This window comes from Otolemur garnettii, unplaced genomic scaffold, assembly GCF_000181295.1.
Source record: "Otolemur garnettii isolate 467f Iridium unplaced genomic scaffold, OtoGar3 scaffold00025, whole genome shotgun sequence".
Classification (NCBI taxonomy): domain Eukaryota; kingdom Metazoa; phylum Chordata; class Mammalia; order Primates; family Galagidae; genus Otolemur; species Otolemur garnettii.
In genome coordinates this window covers 13,915,569-13,934,899 of record NW_003852420.1, presented here as the reverse complement: position 1 = coordinate 13,934,899, position 19,331 = coordinate 13,915,569, and the positions used below count along the sequence as shown (strand labels likewise).

Sequence of the window (19,331 nt, the reverse complement as noted above, 5' to 3'; positions counted from 1 at the left end):
TATTTAAAAATATTTAAATCACCTAGTCAGTATGCAAATACATGCTCACAGAGGTCAAATAACACAGAAGTTTTATTGTTTCCAAATGTAGACTATCCCTTTTCATTTACTGCCTCCCAATTTTTCTCTGAGAGTTTATCACAGCTAATTTTTTTTTTTTTTTGAGACAGAGCCTCAAGCTGTCTCCCTGGGTAGAGTGCTGTGGTATCATAGCTCACAGCAACCTCCAACACCTGGGCTGAAGTGAGTCTCCTGCCTCAGCCTCCCAAGTAGCTGGGATCACAGGCGCCCGCCACAACACTTGGCTATTTTTTTGGTTGCAGCTGCCATTGTTGTTTGGCGTGTCTGGGCTGGATTTGAACCCGCCACCTCAGGTGTATGTGGCTGGCGCCTTAGCCACTTGAGCCACAGGCGCAAGCCGAATAATATAGTTTTAAGGAGATAATGGACTAAAACTCTGGTTTGACATACTAGAAATCTCTTAGTGTTTGCTTCCTTTCAAAAACAGGGATAAGAATAGACTCTACTTTTTTAAAAGTTGCCATGTGGCTCGGTGCCTGTTAGCTCAAGCGGCAAAGGTGCCAGCCACATACACCAGAGCTGGCAGGTTCGAGTCCTCGAATCCAGCCAGGGCCTGCCAAACCATAATGACAACTACAACCAAAAAATAGCTGGGCGTTGTGGTGGGCTCCTGTGGTCCCAGCTACTTGGGAGGCTGAGGTAAGAGAAATTGCTTAAGCCTAGGAATTGGAGGTTGCTACAGGCTGCCAGGCCATGGCACTGTACCCAGGGTGACAGGTTGAGGCTCTGTCTCAAAAAAAAAAAAAAAAAAAAAAAGTTGCCACGTGAAATAAATAAATCTACATAAAGCACTCAGGACAATGTAAGCACTCAATAAAATGTCAATTATGACTATAAATAACACCACTGCTTACTGTGTCACGCACCATACTAAGTTCTTTACCCAGGTTCCCCCACGCTACACCCAACAAATCTAAACTGTTTATGTAATAAGAACCCCAGAGGAGGGTCGCGTCCATAGTTCAGCTACAGCCACATACACAGAGGCTGGAGGATTCAAATCCAGCTCAGGCCTGCTAAAACAACAATGACAACTGCAACAAAAAATAGCTGGGTGTGGTGGGGTAGGCACCTGTAGCACCAGCTACTTGGGAGGCTAAAGCTAAGAGAATCACTTAAGCCCAACAGTTTGAGGTTACTGTGAGCTGTGACACCATGGCAGTCTACCAAGGGTGACATAGTGAGACTCTGTCCCAAAATAAATAAATAAATAAATCAAATAATAATAAAATTACTTTATGTTACAAAGTGAGTTGATTTTAAAAGTATAGGAAGTTGGCCAGGCACATGGTGTGTACCTGTAATACCAGCACTTTGAGAGGCCAAGGCAAAATGACTACTTGAGGCCAGGCATTTGAGGCCAGCTTGGGCAACACAGCAAGACCCTATCTCTACAAAATAATTTATTTTTTTTTAAATTAGCCAGGCCTAGTGATACACAGGTATCTGAACCCAAGAGCTGGAGATTACAGTGAGCTATGATCACACCACTGCATTTCAGCCTAGGCAACAGAGCAAAATCCTTTCTCAGAAAAAAAAAATATATATATACATATATACAGAGGGTACTCCCAAAATACAAACTCATTTTAAGGAAAAAACTGCATTAAAATTATAATACTCAATATATACCAATAACATATATCTTGTATCTCTTGTAATTGTAAAAGTAAAATGCAACTTTAGAATTAGTTTTAATGCAGTCTTTTCCTTTCTTAAAATGTGTACACACGTTTTTAGCACCCTCTGTGTGTTTGTGTGTATACATGTAAAGTCAATATTGATACAAGAAAATCAAGAGGATGGTACATTAATTTAAAAAAAAAAAAAAAAATTATAGGAGGGGGAAAAAGCCAGGAGCTTGAAGAAAAAAGGTGTTATTAAAAGCAAGATGCCGGATGGGCACAGTGGCTCACACCTGTAATCCTAGCACTCTAGGTGGCTGAGGCAGACAGATTGCTTGAGCTCAGGAGTTCAAGACCAGCATGAGTAAGAGTGTGACACTGTCTCTACTAAACAAAAAAAAAAGAAAGAAAGAAAGAAAAACTAGTCAGGTATGGCATGCACGCCAATAGTCCCAGCTACTAGAGAGGCTATGGTAAGATCACTTGAGCCCAAGAATTTTAGGTTGCTATGAGCTATGATGCCATGGCATCCTACCGAGGGCAACAGAGTGAGACTCTGTCTCAAAAAATAAATAAAAACAAAAGCAAGTAGCCAAAAGAATGTTATGGAAACTTTGAGGAAATCATTTTTCTTTTATGGGCCTCTTTTGTGTAAAACAAAACACTGATCCCTTTCTGACTCTAGGATCCTGAGGTTTACACACAAATGACATTTCCTGTGTTGTATTCTGAACACTGCTTCTTCAGTGGGTAAAGAATGACAAAGAAGGTACAGCTCTTGGTGACTAATCACTTGGGTAGGGGGGAGGGTTCTTAAAAGTTTGTTGTAACAGAGTTCGGCATATAGTACATGTGTATCATAGTAAAATAAGAAAAAAAAAAGAGTACTGTGAATAGGAAGGTCTCAGATGCAAAAAATATCTCAATTAAAAGAGTATTGTATGGGAGTAGTCCCATTTCTAAGCATAATCATGACTTTTTTAAGACTAGAAAATATAACTTGAGGTTGCTTCTGACTTTGTGCTAAGAAATAGAATATTCAAACTAGGTACTCAACTGAAGGTAATGTTATTGATCTACCATTTTACCTAAAACAATGGTGACTCTTTAAACTAGGTCTCCAAACCCTAAACCAAGGACTGTGTGTGGCCTGTTAGGAAGAATTGGGCCCCACAGCAGGAAGTGAGGTTTCATCTGTACTTACAGATGTTCCCCATCACCTGCTCCACCACTTGCTCTACCTTCTGTCAAATCCCACTCCCACCCCCCATACCACCCTATTTGAGGAAAAATTGTCTTCCATGAAACTGGTCCCTAGTGCCAAAAAAAGTTGGGGACCACCTTTCTAAAATAAGCAAAAAGAAAAATGACAGGGGGTGGGTATAATGGCTCATGCCCATAATCTTAGTACTTTGGGAGGCTAAGGCAGGAGGATTCACTTGAGGCCAGGTATTTGAGACCAGCCTGAGCAAGAGAAAGACTTCATCTCTACAAAAAATAGAAAATTTAGCTGGGCATGGCAGCACAAGCATGTAGTCTCAACTACTTGGGAGGCTGAGGCAGGAGGAGTCAAGCTGAGGACTTTGAGTTTGCAAGCGAGCTATGATGAGACCACTGCACTCTATCCTAGGAGATGGAGCAAGACTTTGTCTAAAAAAATAAAAATAAAAATAAGCTTGGCACAGTGGTTATGGCACCAGCGCACATACACCAAGGGTGGAGGGTTTGAACCCCACCCGGGCCAGCTAAACAACTGCAACAAAAAATAACCAGGCATTGTTTTGGGCACCTGTAGTCACAGCTACTTGGGAGGCTGAGGCAAGAGAATCACTTAAGTCCAAAAGTTTGAGGTTGCTGTAAGCTGTGATGGCACAGCACTCTACCAAGGGTGACATAGTGAGACTCTGACTTAAAAAATAAGTAAATAAAAATAACTAAAAATAAAAATGATAGGAAAACGGAGAGTTGTTCTAGTGTTATTCTGGACATGAGTCAATCCAAATCAGGGGGTTGGTGGGGGGGATGGCATGTTCCCTATCTGCACAGAAATTTATCTAAAAACCACTTTCACACTTATGCAGGTGTTTTAACCCTATTACTTATTCTTTTTTTCGAGATAAAGTCTCAAGCTGTCACCTGGGTAGAATGCTATGGCGTCACAGTTCATAACAACCTCCAATTCTTGGGCTTAAGTGATTCTCTTGCCTCAGCCTCCCAAGTAGCTGGGACTACAAGTGCGTGCCACAACATCCAGCCCTTTTTTTCTTTTCTTTTTTTGGTTGTAGTTGACATCACTGTTGTTTGGCAGGCCTAGGCTAGATTTGAACCCGCCAGCTCCAGTGTATGTGACTAGCACCCTAGCCAGTCTTGAGCTACAGGTGCCAAGCCTCTATTACTTATTCTTTGACCACAGCATTGCTTCCTGATTGCTTATTTTCTCTAAATTTGTGGTTGTGAGCCTACCATCAAGCTGTAACCCACTGTTCTAATCTAGTTTCCAGTTGTTCTTTTATTATTATTACTTTTTATTAAATCATAACTTTGTACATTGATGCATTTATGGGGTTCAATGTACTGCTTTGATATACAATTTGAAATGCTTATATTGAACTAAGTAACACATCCATCACAATTATACTCATTTCTTAATAGATTTGAAATGTACCAATGCATCATTCACATTAGGTGAGGTGCTCCCAAATACCCTTCCTCCTCCTATATCCCCCCTCCACTCCCCCTCTACTTTTCCAATTGTTTTTTTTTTTTTTTGAGACAGAGCCTCAAGCTATCCCCCTCGGTAGAGTGCTGTGGCTTCACAGCTCACAGCAACCTCCAGCTCCTGGGCTCAAGTGAGTCTCCTGCCTCAGCCTCCCATGTAGCTGGGAACACAGGCGCCTGCCACAACACCCAGCCATTTTTTGGTTGCAGCCGTCATTGTTTGGCCTTAGCCACTTGAGCCACAGGCGCCGAGCCATCCAATTGTTCTTGATAAACTTCTTTTCTCCAGCTTATGTGACCCACTAACAGTTCCTAATAGATATTCCATGTTTTCCAACGTTAGCCTTATGTTCATGTTACTCCCACTGCCTGGGAAACGCTCTGCCAGTCCATTTCATTTGCACTTCTTCAAGTCCAGATTTATCATATAGTGAAGAGGCAAGATAACAAAATGTTAAGATCACAGACTCTGGAGCCAGAATACCTGAATTCTCATCCTTATTCCACACTGTATTAGCTGAGCGCTCTAGGATTATTGCATCACCTCTCTGTGCCTCAATTACCTCATTTGAAACAGGTGATAATTAAAGTAACCCATGTGAAGGTACTGTTGCCAAAAACAATACGCTAATAATATGGAAAGGACTGAGAGTAGCACCTGGCACATAGTTAAAGTGTCAGGTATTATAATAACCACAACTACTACCACAGATTGTTATGGTTCAGGTCATGCTACCTTCTCCACAAAGCACTACCTGAACCTTCTTTCTGGAAGAAATCTTTCTCTCCTCTGAACTCCTACAGTACTTTTAACTATCATCTCTCTTATAGAACACTTCTGTCCATTTTACACTATTCACACATATGTTGTTTCCCACACCAGACTTTAAGTTGCCTAAGAACAAAATCCACTTCTGATAAGTCTCTCTATCACCCTTCTAATATGATGGCCTGGTCACAGTATCTACTCAGACATTCCTGTGAATTGGTGGATATTAGGTAACGAGCAAGGACACTTCTACAGTATACAGAACCCTCAACTATTCTTACCACAACATCTTCCAAAATCTTAGTAGGGCAAGGTCTGGAATGAAATTCAAAGTGTTCATCATCTGATTTCTTCTTTGACTCTCGCTCTTGGATTCTTTTCTCAATTTCCAAATCAAAGCCGATAGGCTGAGTGGGTGGTTTCACGGGTGGTTTCTTGGGTAAGATGGGCCCACCTTTAAGAATTCTGGGATCAAGTTCACGTGCTTTGAATTTGTATCTGTAAAGTGAGAGTTTAAATAACAATCACAAAACAATTTAAATAAAATGATAACTACACAAAGTGGGCCAAAACCAAAAAATAATAATCATTATGTACAATAAAATTTCAATTTTCTCCATAGCCATTGTCTTCACCTAGAGAACAAAGAATAAATGAGACAGTTCTAACACTCTACTGCTTTAAAGGATGGAGCATCTCTTCACAGAGGAAGCTCCTTCTCCTTAAAAGAAACATAAAAATGAACTGAAGAATATAGTACTCTAATGCTAAGTTCCCATTTCCTCCACTGAGTAAAGCTATAATAATCCCTTGGGTAGGCATAAAAGAGTGGGATCTACCTAACCTAACCTCAGAGGGTATTCCTTAATTGGAATTTAAGGAAGTTCTACTACTCCAACCTCTGCATTAAATTTTTACCAGTTTACACTCCAGGATATCTCCATATTCTCACTCTAGTCTTTTAATCAGAGTCAGGGACACAGCCTACAGAGCCTATTCCTCAAACATCATAAAAATTTTCATGGAAAAAAAATATTAACTACTGCCCTTATAGAACTGAGAAGCAAGTGGGGACGTTTTTGGAACTCTTCCTTGGATGCTGCCAGTAGGACTTACTGTTGCAGTTTCTCAAGCTCCTCAGCCTCCTGATCTGCAGCACTTTTGTAGGTCACAGGCCTTGTGCGCTGTTTGGTTTGCAGTACAGGAGTCTGTGGGTCTCTGGAGATCTGGGCCACAGAAGATTTGGAAGGTAACAGACCTGTAAACCAAGATGACAGACATTTACCTAGCTCCCTAAGATCCAGTTTATTTGACAAGTGATGACTCAACTAGGAAGTGCAAAAATGAATAAATGAACCATGGAGTGGTGGGCCCTCCACACTTAGCTCAGTTCACATCTGTCAGTCCAACACACATTCAGTCCCTTCTTCCCCATCACTCTTTACTGAGTGGTATGACTATAAGTTGGTAGCCTTAGTAAACTCTGCTCTCATCTTCTGAACTTAAAATCCATCTATGGGTTCTAAAATCATTACACAGGATTGTCCTTTCTATTAACAATGCCAACTATTTCTCACAGCTTCTATGTATGCCTAAAAAAATTAAAACTCAGCCCCACTCCCCACATCCAAGGGTGGGGCCAGGCAAATACATAATAAATAAAAACGATGCCAACTATTTCCCCTGCTATTGACAAATAAGATTCTTGCTTATTTCAGCTTTAAGAGTAAAGCCTTTCAGGTAGCACCTATGGCTCAGTGAGAGGGGTGCTGGCCCCATATACTGAGGGTGGCGGGTTCAAACCCAGCCTCGGCCAAACTGCAACAAAAAAATAGCCAGGTGTTGTGGTGAGCGCCTGTAGTCCCAGCTACTTGGGAGGCAGAGGCAAGAGAATCACCTAAGCCCAAGAGTTGAAGGTTGCTGTGAGCCGTGACATCATAGCACTCTACTGAGGGTGATAAAGTGAGACTCTGTCCCCAAAAAAAAAGACTAAGGCCTTTCTAAAGTCCAAGTAATAATCCCCAATTTTATAAAAGCATTTATATCAAAAGCATCAAGACCATCTCCTTCAGAAAATTACACAGAGGCCAGGAGGCTCACACATGTAATCCTAGCACTTTGGGAGGCTAAGGCAGGAGGATCATGTCAGCCTAAGAATTTGAGACCAGCCTGAGCAAAATAGACCCCATTTCTAAAAAATAAAATTTTTTTTTTTTTTTTGAGACGGAGCCTCAAGCTATCCCCCTGGGTAGAGTGCCATGGCATCACAGCTCATAGCAACCTCCAACTCCTGGGCTCAAGCGAGTCTCCTGCCTCAGCCTCCCAAGTAGCTGGGACCACAGGCGCCCGCCACAATGCCTGGCCATTTTTTGGTTGCAGCCATCATTGTTGTTTGGCGGGCCCGGGCTGGGGATTCAAACCCGCCACCTTAGGTGTATGTGGCTGGCGCCTTAGCCGCTTGAGCCACAGGCGCTGAGCCAAAAATAAAATTTTTTTAATTAGCCAGGTGTAGTGGCATGTGCCTGAAGTCCCAAATACTTGAGAGGCTGAGACAGTAAGATCACTTGAGCCCAGGAGCTTCAGGTTACAGTGAGCTATGATGAAGCCACTGTACTCTAGGTAGGTAAAAGTGCAAGATACTATCTCAAAAAATAAAAAGAAAATCAAAAGAAAAAAAAGAAAAGAAAAGTAGAGAAAGTAAAAACACTATGTAAAAGCATTAACATTAAGATCATATCATTACCCATAGAAAATATTAATTTTATTGCCCAGGGGAACCTTTGAAATTTTCATAATATAAAATCAACTAAACCATTTTAGCTACTGGAACACAATCACAATACTAAGAAATGCTATAATCAAAGGAATTCATCTGGTTACTTAATATAATACTAAGCACTATGTAAAGGGTAGGAAAAATTTAGAGACCTTCACATAACCAGATTCTGCTTTATCTAGCCCTATACTCTCAAGAACTATGGTATACCATTTCTATTCCTCAGACTTCTTTATCATCCCTCTTATAGAAATTATTTTCATAAATATAGAAACCATGAGATTAGAATCCCCTTATCTATTTATCACCAAATCTGTAAATCCATCAGAATTTGCAACCATTACTCTCACTCTTCTATCCTCCTTTGAGAAAATAATCATTCTACCTGTGCCAAGTATCTCCATCCTACCTACCCACTCAAGGACTTAATCCAGTAGATATCTCCTCTCTCTCCTGTATTTTCAACTTCTGACAGGGAGTTCTCAGCATTCAGACATATTCTACCCCTTTCCCACCTCCTTTGACTCTTGCCTCTCCCTCCACATCCATAGCCCTTACCATAATTTGTAACAACCTATTTATTATACCTCTCACTCATTAGAAACTTGATGTTGGATAGTACCACGTCCATTTTGTTCACTTCTTTTTTTTTTCCTTTGAAGTTTTTGGCCAGGGGTAGGTTTGAACCCGCCACCTCCAGCACATGGGGCCAGTACCGTACTTTTTTGAGCCACAGGTGCCACTCCATTTTGTTCACTTCTATATCCCTTAAATGCCTGGTTAGTAGTAGCAAAAAGTTTGCTGAATTGATGAAGAAAAACACACAACTGTAATGAATAAAATGTCTTGATTTTCTATATAAATGAACTGTGACCGTTTGACAAATGGCAAAGACATCTTTAATGTGTAAAGATACCTTAGATTACCCTGATTCATTCCCTTTGGCCTATTACTGACCAGGAGGATCATGGTTAATAGATATATATGAACAGACAGCTGGGTGGTTTGAGAAATTCTGAAGTATATATGTATTGTCTGCATATACTCACATATCATATTTTAGTTAAAAAGCTAAAATTTCCACAAAGACAAATTTGTGCCTAAGATGCAGACAAAGGGAATTCTAGAGGAGGCTCTATCCAGCTATGATAAGGGTAGGAAACTTACTAATATCATCCTTCTTGCTTCTCAAATGATATCTGTTAGGGGTTTGTTTATGGAAGGCTTCAACCTGCTGCGCAAGGGGCACATATGTAGAAGCTGCTTCATCAAATGCTCTTTTCTTTCCCTGGGACAAGTTGAAAGGCTTAATAATCGTACATCCCTTAGTCACTCGGGCCTGTAAAGAGAAAAGATGTTCCCCAAATGAAAGATCAAAGAGCTAGGATCTGCCACAAGCCATTCATTCAGCACAAATAATCAAAAGAAAAAAGTCCTGTGTAAAGCCTAAATCATTACTCTGAAGTCCTTGAGCAAGGACTATAACTAGCCTATTCCTATCTTAAAAAAAAAAAAAAAAAAGGATCTATCTAGCACTTCACAAATTATCTGTTCCATAGTAGTAAATAGGCGATTCTTCCCCGAGCATGCCAATGTTTTGAAGAAATCCAGAGCAAGCTGTCTTAAAATTCAAAGGCAAAAACCTGCAAAGGCATCCCACCCTCACCACCATTAACAAAAAATTATTTAAGCTTCTGGGTCTATATCCAATCAGTTAGCTGCCTGAATCAGCAAAATCTCCCTATATATTTCCTCAAACTGAATGATGAAGAAGCCTACTGCCTGGATCACTAATTTTGATAAAACTGTGGTATCTAACTGGAAGCAAAACTCTCCAAGGACCCATACCTCAAAGGAAGAAGCACAACCTCAGAGTTTAAAATTGCAAAGGAGTGACTTTAAAAAATGATGATGATGGCTGAAAATGGTGGTTCACGCATATAATCCCAGCACTTGGGGGGCTGAGATTGCCTCAGGGTCGATTGCCTGAGCTCACAAGTTCAAAACTAGCCTGAGCAAGGGCGAGACTCTGTCTCTAAAAAATAGCCAGGAGTTGTGGTGGGCGCTTGTAGTCCCAATACTTGGGAGGCTGAGGCAAGAGGATCACTTAAACCCAAGAGTTTGAGGTTGCTGTGAGCTAAGATGGCACAGCACTCTACCAAGGGTGAGCAAATGAGACTTTGTCTCCAAAAAATAAAATAAAACAAAGATGATGCTGACTACAAATGCAAGAAGAGAGTAAATGCTAGAATTTCTACTCAGGATTGTTATTGCTTTTGTTGGTGCTCCAGTAACAAAACTGCTCAGGAGGGCCAGGCGCAGTGACTCATGCTTATAATCCTAGCACTCTGGAAGGCCAAGGTGGGCTTATGAGTTCAAAAACAGCCTGAGCAAGAGCCAGACCCCTGTCTCTAAAAATAGCCAGGCACTGGGGAGGGCACCTGTAATCCCAGCTACTAAGAAGGCTGAGGCAAGAGAATCACTTTAGCCCAAGAGTTTGAGGTTGCTGTGAGCTGTGACACCACAGCATTCTACTGAAGGCAACACAGTGAGACTCTGTCTCAAAACAAACAAAAACTGCTCAGGATTTGAGTGGTCTTTCCCACAAGCGCTGTACAGTCTCAATTCATTTCTCATAACAACTTGGTAAGATGGTTCCCAAAAAAATAGTGACTTGTCCAAGATCACATAGCTAACATGGGTAAAGTGGAGAATTAGATCTGTCTTAATTCAAAACACATGCTTCTCTCCATTATATTATTAAGCTACACTTGAAATCCCAACTGAATTAGTAAATTCAGTTTACTGAGTCCACAGGACTACTGATTTAGTTCATTAACTTACAGGAGATGAAGGATGCTTTCGAAGTTCAGAAGTAAAGTCCACTTCCTTATACTCCTCTTGGTTTATAGGATGTTGTTTAATGCGCTCATCTGTGTGGAAGTGGAAGTCAATTGATTTGGTTACCTGGCTCACTGATTTCTTCACAGGTTGCCCTGATGAGAAGAGTAAAACACACAGATAACATTAAGAATAAGGATCAGTAAATCCCCTTTTAATCCAGTCCTTTTGGTATTTCTATTATGATGTATCTAACTTTGTTCATTATCTACATGTAACCCAAAACTTGAAACAGTCCTCAAGGACACTAATATGTGTGTCATATTCACTGACTACTCTTAGGTTTGAGGCCCTTTAGTTAGATGTAAACAATAAAGAGGTAGCACAGGCAAGAAGAGTCTCATTTTCCATGTGTGGTCATAGCTCTGGAAGACTAGAGTAACTAGAGCACTTTTCATAGGAAAAGAGATGAAATGACCTTTACTTAATTCATCATTCCTAAGAGCAAAACCCTATAAGCTTCAATGGTGTTCTTTCTGCCGAGTAAAGAGGACCTTATAGCTATGACTCCTACAATATTTCTGTGCCAAAACAAAGCACAACTGTGACACTTCAGTTCCTTCAGCCATAATTTTCCTCCATGAAAAGTGGAGATGAAATTCGATTTGACAGTTTTCTTTTACTATCTTCAGGATAAAATGATAAAACAAAAAATTGCCCTGCCCAATTACTTTTTTTTTTTTTGAAAGACAGAGTCTCACTTTGTCACACTTAGTAGAGTGCCATGGCGTCACAGCTCACAGCAACCTCCAGCTCTTGGGCTTAGGCGACTCTCTTGCCTCAGCCTCCTGAGTAGCCGGGACTACAGGTGCCCACCATAATGCCCGACTATTTTGTTTTTGTTGTTGCAGTTGGCTAAGTCCGGGTTTAAATCTGCCACCTTCGGTATATGGGTCCCTACTCACTAAGCCACAGGCGTTGCCCTGCCCAATTATTTTATCTTCTTTTTTTTTTTTTTTTGACAGGGCCTCAAGCTGTCATCTTGGATAGACTGCCGTGGCATTATAGCTCACAGCAACCTCCAACTCCTGGGCTTAAGTGACTCTCTTGCCTCAGCCTCCCAAGTAGCTGGGATTATAGGCACCGGCCACAACACCGGCCACAACACCTGTCATTGTTGTTTGGCCAGCCCAGGCTGGATTTGAACCCAGCAGCTCTGGTGTATGTGGCTGGTGCCTTAGCCACTTGAGCTACAGGCGCTAAGCCAATTACTTTATCTTCTATCTCAATCCTAGTTTCTTCTTCTAAAACAAAGGAGAGGGATAGCATGCTCTAAGAAAGGGTCAAGGTATGTAAAAAGTTCTAGGGAATGGGCTCAGCACCCTTAGCACAGTGGTTACAGAGCTGGCCACATACACCAAGGCTGGCGGGTTCAAACCCAGCCCGGGCCAGCTAACTACAATGACAATTGCAGGGCAGCACCTATGGCTCAGTGAGTAGGGCACTGGCCCCATATACCAAGTGTGGGCGGGATTGAACCTGGCCCTGGCCAAACTGCAACAAAAAAATAGCCGGGCATTGTGGCGGATGCCTATAGTCCCAGTTACTCGGCTGAGACAAGAGAATCACCTAAACCCAAGAGCTAGAGTTTGCTGTGAGCTGTGATGCCACAATACTCTACTGAGGGCGACAGAGTGAGACTCTGTCTCTTTAAAAAAAAAATGACAACTGCAACAAAAAATAGCTGGGTGTTGTGGCAGGCGCCTGTGGTCCCAGCTACTGGGGAGGCTGAGTCAAGAGAATTGCCTAAGCCCAGGAGTTTGAGGTTGCTATGAGCTGTGACGCCAAAGTGAGACTGTAAAAAAAAAAAAAAGTTCTAGGGAATGATCATTGGGATATAGATTGAACCCATATACAGCCTTCTAAATAAACATATCTTTTTATGCTAACTACTATGAATGTCTTTATGTTTTGCTTTAGAGATCTCGAAAAAAAAAACAAAAACAATCCTACCAAGATTACAAGAAGCAACCCTCATAAAATGGATTCAACTAAAGGCAAGCTGACCTGCTCCTGCAAGAGCAAATTTCTTGAATTCTTCATTCTTTCTCCGCATCTCCATCACCGCCTGCTGCATCTTCATTCTCTTCTCCAAGTCTTGTTCCTCAGTACTTTTCAGAATCTTCTGCCTAAAAGGCAAAAACAGCAAAGGAGACAAGAAAAGAGAAGAGAAAGGGGCTCAGTGATTCAAAATTATCTAAAGGCATTATATAATGTTTTTAACATGTGATAAAATTAACATGAAAACCAAAAGAAAAATTATATAATTAACAGATACTAACTTAAGTGACACTATTAAAAAAAAAAATCAAGATTCATACCTTATATCAAAATATTAAAAAAAATTCAGAATAGCAGACTACAGAAGATATTACAAAAGATCCACAAATCTGACTACATAATGATTAGATTTTACCCCACAAGAAAAATAAAAATAAGAAAAAAACAACAGTAGAGGCCAGGTATGGTGGCTCATGTCTGTAATCTTAGCACTTTGGGAGGCCGAGGGAGAAGGATCACGTGAGGCCAGGAGTTTGAGACTAGCCTGGTTCATCATGAGACTCATCTCTACAGGAAATAAAAAAATTAGCCAGGCATAGTGGCAGTTGTCTGCTGTCCTAGCTACATGGAAGGCTGAGCTAGGAGGATTGCTTGAGCCCAGCAATTTGAGATTGATGATGACATAGCTCTCCACCTGGAACAACATAGACTCTGGCTCAAAAACACTCAACCAGGCTTGGCACCTGTAGCTAAGCAGCTAGGGTGCCAGCCACGTACACCAGAGCTGGCAAGTTCAAATCCAGCCCAGGCCCGCCAAACAACAATGACAACTACAACCAAAAAATAGCCAGGAGTTATGGTGGGCACCTGTAGTCCCAGCTACATGGGATGCTGAGACGAGAGAATCACTTAAGCCCAAAAGTTGGAGGTTGCTGTGAGCTGTGTTGCCATGGCACTCTACCCAGGGTGATAGCTTGAGACTGTCTCCACAAAACAAAAAAAAACTCAACCAAATAGAACAGTAGAATGGGAAATATATATGTCACAAATGTAACAAAGTGTTACTATACCTAAGTGTAATAGAGAAGAGATGTAGAAGTAAAGCCAACTAGAGATCAAATATCAATCCTGCCATTTCATTGTCTTCCTATATGATCTTAAGAAAACTTTTTAATATCTGTGCCTCAGCTATCTCCACTATAAAATGAAGAATAAAAATATTCATGCTCACAGAATATTCATGACTCAGATGTTTCCATGGTAAAGTTCAATATAGAGAAGCCATTATTAGTAATAAGAATCTCACTAAGGCCACTTACAAATAAAAAAGGAAACAGACAATGCACTGGAGGAAATATGGAGATGTTTATAATAATAATATAATCTTGTCAACAGATAAATAAAAATTAAAATAATTTGATGCTAGGAGTTGCGGGGAACAGGGAGATGATGAAATGATATAAAATCTCTGACAGAAGGAATAAGTTCTTTTGAGATCTATTTCATAGCCTGGTGAATATAGTTAATAATGGTGTACTGTACATTTCAAAATGGCTAAGAGAATAGAGTTCAAATGTTTTCACCACAAAAAATAAATATTTGAAGTGCCGGATATGTTAGTAAGCTTGATTTAATTATAGTTATAAATCATAACATTACTTTTGTAACCCATAAATGTATACAATTATAAAATTACCTATTTAGAATGAAATGTTTTAAATGTGTAATAATTTGATGACATCAATTATTATATCAATTAAATTTGAAGCATTTGCAAAAGTTAAAAAAAGAAGAGAATGTAATATTTTATATGTGAATAAAAGTATTCTTTCAAAGCCAATGGCACTGTAAATTAGCACTTTCATTTCAGAAATAAAATTGACAATAAATATCAATACTCCTAAAACCGGTCATATCCTTTGATCAAGGATTCTCTTTCTTTATTCTGAAGCTACACAAAGAAATAGTTCTGCCTGTAGTCATTCTCTAATTATATATTATGGTAAAAAATGAAAAACTACATTTTTTTTTTTTTTTTTTTGAGACAGAGCCTCAAGCTGTCCCCCTGGGTAGAGTGCCGTGACATTACAGCTCACAGCAACCTCCAACTCCTGGGCTCAAGCGAGTCTCCTGCCTCCGCCTCCCAAGTAGCTGGGACCACAGGCGCCCGCCACAACGCCTGGCCATTTTTTGGTTGCAGCCATCATTGTTGTTTGGCGGGTCCGGGCTGGGGATTCGAACCCGCCACCTTAGGTGTACGTGGCTGGCACCTTAGCCGGTTGAGCTATAGGCGCCGAGCCGAAAAACTACATTTTCAACAAGAAATAGTAACATAATCTGACAGAATATTAACAATCTATCAAAAAAGGATAATTGTCAAGATTCTGTAGCAAAACAGAAAGTAAATAAAATAGTCTCATGCTAAGTGAATGAGGCAGAACAAAGATTCATTGACCAATCATGAAAATATGCATGTTACTTAGGAAAAAGCCAGAAGGGAGCTTGGAAAAATGAACACTGTTCAATCTAGGTAGTAAAAACCTTTACTATCATTTTCCTTTTATATTTCTTTTAAAAATAGTATATTTTCCCCACTGTTTACGATTGAAGCACCCTCTAGGATACATACAATTCATCTTACCATAGTCAAAGCTTTAGTAGTTTCAAAGTTTACCAAACAGAATATAGATACACATTTGTAATTTTACTCTAATCATTCTTTTTCTTTTTTTTGAGACAGAGTCTCACTATGTGCCCTGGGTAGAGTACCATGGCATCACAGCTCACAGCAACCTCTGACTCTTGAGCTTAAGCAAATCTCTTGCCTCAGCCTCCCAAGTAGCTGGGACTACAGACAACTACCATAACACCTGGCAATATTTTTGTTACAGTTGTTATTGTTGTTTAGTTAGCCTGGGCTGGGTTCGAACCTGCCACCGTTGGTGTATGTGGTTAGCGCCATAACCACTGTGCTACAGGAGCCAAGCTCTAAATTCAGGAAAGAAACTTACCTTACAGGTCGTATAAAGGGCACAGTACGTCTACCCTTTTCTTTCTCTGGGGAAGACTCATTCTTTTCAGAAGTATCTTGACGAGCACTATCTCCTTCCTCTGGCTTCTTTTTCTTGTTAGAACTTGAGATCAAAGTACATAAAAATATACTCTCAATTCTGGCCTAAAGCATATTCTATACAACCCTCCTCCCCAGATCAACTATATGTGGCTTAAATTTTTTCATTCTTTAGGGTAGCAAGCATAACATACTTTAACCACAAGATTCTTCCAATAGTATATTAGATCATATAAACCAATGACTTCAATAAGCAAACTTTGAGAAAGCCAACAGAAGTCAAGGATAGAGTTATTTAGTGGTGGTTAAGGAGAATAAGGAAGGATTCTACCTGCTTACCATCAAATGAACAATAAACAGGCAACTTCTCAATCTAGTCTATCTCTTTCTTATTACTAGAGCTCCAATTTGAAGGGAAGCAGCAATGTGCCAAGCTACAAGTATTATACTTGCTTTGATAGCCTCTACTCCAACTAGGAGACCCAAGTGACGAGGGCTGGGCAGCTAGACATAATTTAAGGGTTTCTGGGAAAGATTTCATTTTCCTGATATGCATGTTGCTCCTATTGCCTTGTAAAATCCCCCTTCTTTTAAACATGGATGTGACTGACACCTAGATATAGCAGCTATCTTGTGATAATAAAGCAATAAGCAAAAGCAAAAAACTAAGAAACATAAAGTAGCCATCTTGAACATTAAGACAATAAAAAGGACTTGGCACCTGTAGCGCAAGCAGCTAAGGCACTAGCCACACACACCAGAGCTGGTGGGTTCAAATCCAGCCTGGGCCTACCAAATAGCAATGACAACTACAACCAAATATTGGCTGAGCATTGCAGTGGGCGCCTGTAGTCCCAGCTACTTAGGAGTAGCCCAGCTACTTGAGGCAAGAGAATCGCTTAAGCCCAAGAGTTGGAGGTTGCTGTGAGCTGTGATTCCACAGGACTCTACCCAGGGCAACAGCTTGAGGCTCTGTCTCAAAAAAATAAAAATAAATAAATAAATAAAACAATAAAAAGCTAAGAATTAGTAATTGGGAGGTGAGGGGGAGTGTGCTGGTGGATTCAAACACAGTCCAGGCCTGCTAAGTAACAATAAGAACAACAAAATAGCTGGGCATTGTGAGGGGGCGCCAGTAGCCCCAGCTACTGGGGAGGCTGAGGCAAGAGAATCACTTAAGCCCAAGAGATTGAGATTGCTGTGAGCTGTGACATCACAGCACTCTACTGAGGGTGACAAAGTGAGACTCTAAGAAAAAAAAATTAGTAATTAATCCCAAACAGCTACAGATTTCTTTGTTCCTTCTCCATTCCCACTGCTCCACTTTGACTAAGCTTTAAAAAAAAAACAAGCTACTGAATCAAAGCAAACTACTTTTAGAGTTTGTTGAAACAAGTAAGTCATTATTATTTAAACCATTCTAGTTGAATCGACTGTTCCTTGTAGGAAAATATATTCCTAACTGATAAAAATAAGACCAAACAGGATCATGTATTCAGTTTGTTGTTAACGACTAAAGCAAACAGGGGGGAAGTGTAAGCAACTAAGATTTAGCACCCTATAAGACACAAGTAACAATTCATCTCACCATAGTCACAGTTTTATGAGTTTCCTAAGCTCCAAGTGTACTAAATAGACTGCAAATGTACCCATTTGTGATTTTACTTTATTCACTCTAAAGTGCAAATTCAGAAAAGAAACTTACCTTACAGGTGGTATACAAGGCAGAGTATGTCTGCCCTCGGCAATAAGTTGTGGCTACTTACACTTTCATTTTTTTAGGGGGTGGAATTTCGTCCAAAACCACAGGAGTGGCACATCTCTTGGCTTTCATTTTCACATGGTCTGTTCCTTTCTGTTCCAAATCTCTCTGAGCAGAGAGTCTAATAGATCTTCTATGGTAGAAGAATTGACAAATTTTATCTATAATGAATACATCTACTACAAATATGCAAATGTTCCTTAGAAATGTGAAAGGATGTCAAACTACAAAGGGCAATAAAAAGTTAATGTTACATGTATTATTTCCACTCTAAAAATCTAACCTCTCTTCTCTTGCTGATATTTTTTGAAATCCAACCATGAAAGTTTGATATGTAAATACAATGACATTTACAAATTAGACTGTAACAAAGCTGATTAAAACTTAAAAACAACTTGCCAGAAATCACCTAGTACAACTTTCTCCTCTTATAGGTAAAAGTGAAAAAAGATGATGTAACTTGATTGTGTTAGTCACCTTGTTAGTAACTAGTCACAGCTAGTTACTATCAGACTTGAAATTAAAGAATCAGATCTTGCAAATTGACTAAGGCGTTTATTTTCTCCTTTTTCTTTTAGCTGCTCCCCATCCCCCTTTTTTGGTAAAATTTAACACATAACAAAAAGTATGCAAAAAAATAAATACTTAAATGATCACAAAGTAAAGACTTAACAAAATCACCACCTAGACCAAAATACAGAATACCGACAACCACTGTTATCTTGACTTTTACAGTAATGATTAACTTTTCCTTCTCTTTCTACCAAATAAACATGCATTACCTAAAAATGCTATGTTAGTTTTGAAGGGAAGCAATAAATATATGTTTATATAATATAATCAGACTACTGCAAGTATTCATTCCTATCTAGCTTATTTCATTTAACATTATGCTTCTGAGATTTAACCTCATCAATTCACATAGTGTTAATTCACTCATTTTTATTTTTATAGCTATATAACATTCATTTTAGGAATGGGCCACTATTTATTTCATCTACTGTGGATGGGTTAGCTCCTCACCTTACTTATCATACACAATATTGCTATGAAGATTTTCACATGTATCTTGATGCACGTGTGTAGACATTCCTACACATTCAGTCATAAGATTGCTGGGTCATAAGAAATTAACATGCTTTCCTCTGATTATCGGTAATATAAAGTACCTTTTCACATTTTCTTTTTATAGTTTAATATATATATTTTTAAATTTCAGATTAATATTATGGTACAGTTAGGTTATATTTGCATTAAGTAAGGTCCCTGTTGTAGTTGTGTCCCACACCTAGGAGGTATACCATATACCCTTACACTGTGCTCATCAGATGAAAGCACACTAATCCTCCTTTCTCCCCACCCCCAACTTCAACTGAATTGACTTTTTCTCTTGTGTGGACATGTATTAGTTTGTCAACCAGCTTAATATTAGTATTCAATACATCAGATACTTGCTTTTCCATTTTTGTGATACTTTACTAAGAAGAATGTGTTTCGGCTCAGCGCCTGTGGCTCAAGCGGCTAAGGCGCCAGCTACATACACCTAAGGTGGTGGGTTTGAATCCAGCCCAGGCCTGCCAAACAACAATAATGGCTGCAACCAAAAAAAAAAAAATAGCCGGGTGTTG

At 39.8% G+C, this 19,331-nt stretch overlaps 1 protein-coding gene across 3 annotated transcripts in view; it reads right to left on the bottom strand.

Annotated features, from left to right (window-relative positions):
* Positions 1–19,331, bottom strand: part of TPX2 (TPX2, microtubule nucleation factor) — a 92,726-nt gene that overhangs the window by 14,966 nt on the left and 58,429 nt on the right. For all 3 annotated transcript variants that reach the window (XM_023512163.1, XM_012804180.2, XM_023512162.1), the window contains exons 6-12: positions 17,708–17,836; positions 15,883–16,005; positions 12,878–12,999; positions 10,814–10,965; positions 9,137–9,308; positions 6,310–6,451; positions 5,475–5,691 (exon numbers count right to left, since the gene is read on the bottom strand). In XM_023512163.1, the coding sequence (XP_023367931.1) occupies positions 5,475–5,691; positions 6,310–6,451; positions 9,137–9,308; positions 10,814–10,965; positions 12,878–12,999; positions 15,883–16,005; positions 17,708–17,836 (1,057 nt within the window). The remainder of the gene's footprint in view (positions 1–5,474; positions 5,692–6,309; positions 6,452–9,136; positions 9,309–10,813; positions 10,966–12,877; positions 13,000–15,882; positions 16,006–17,707; positions 17,837–19,331) is intronic.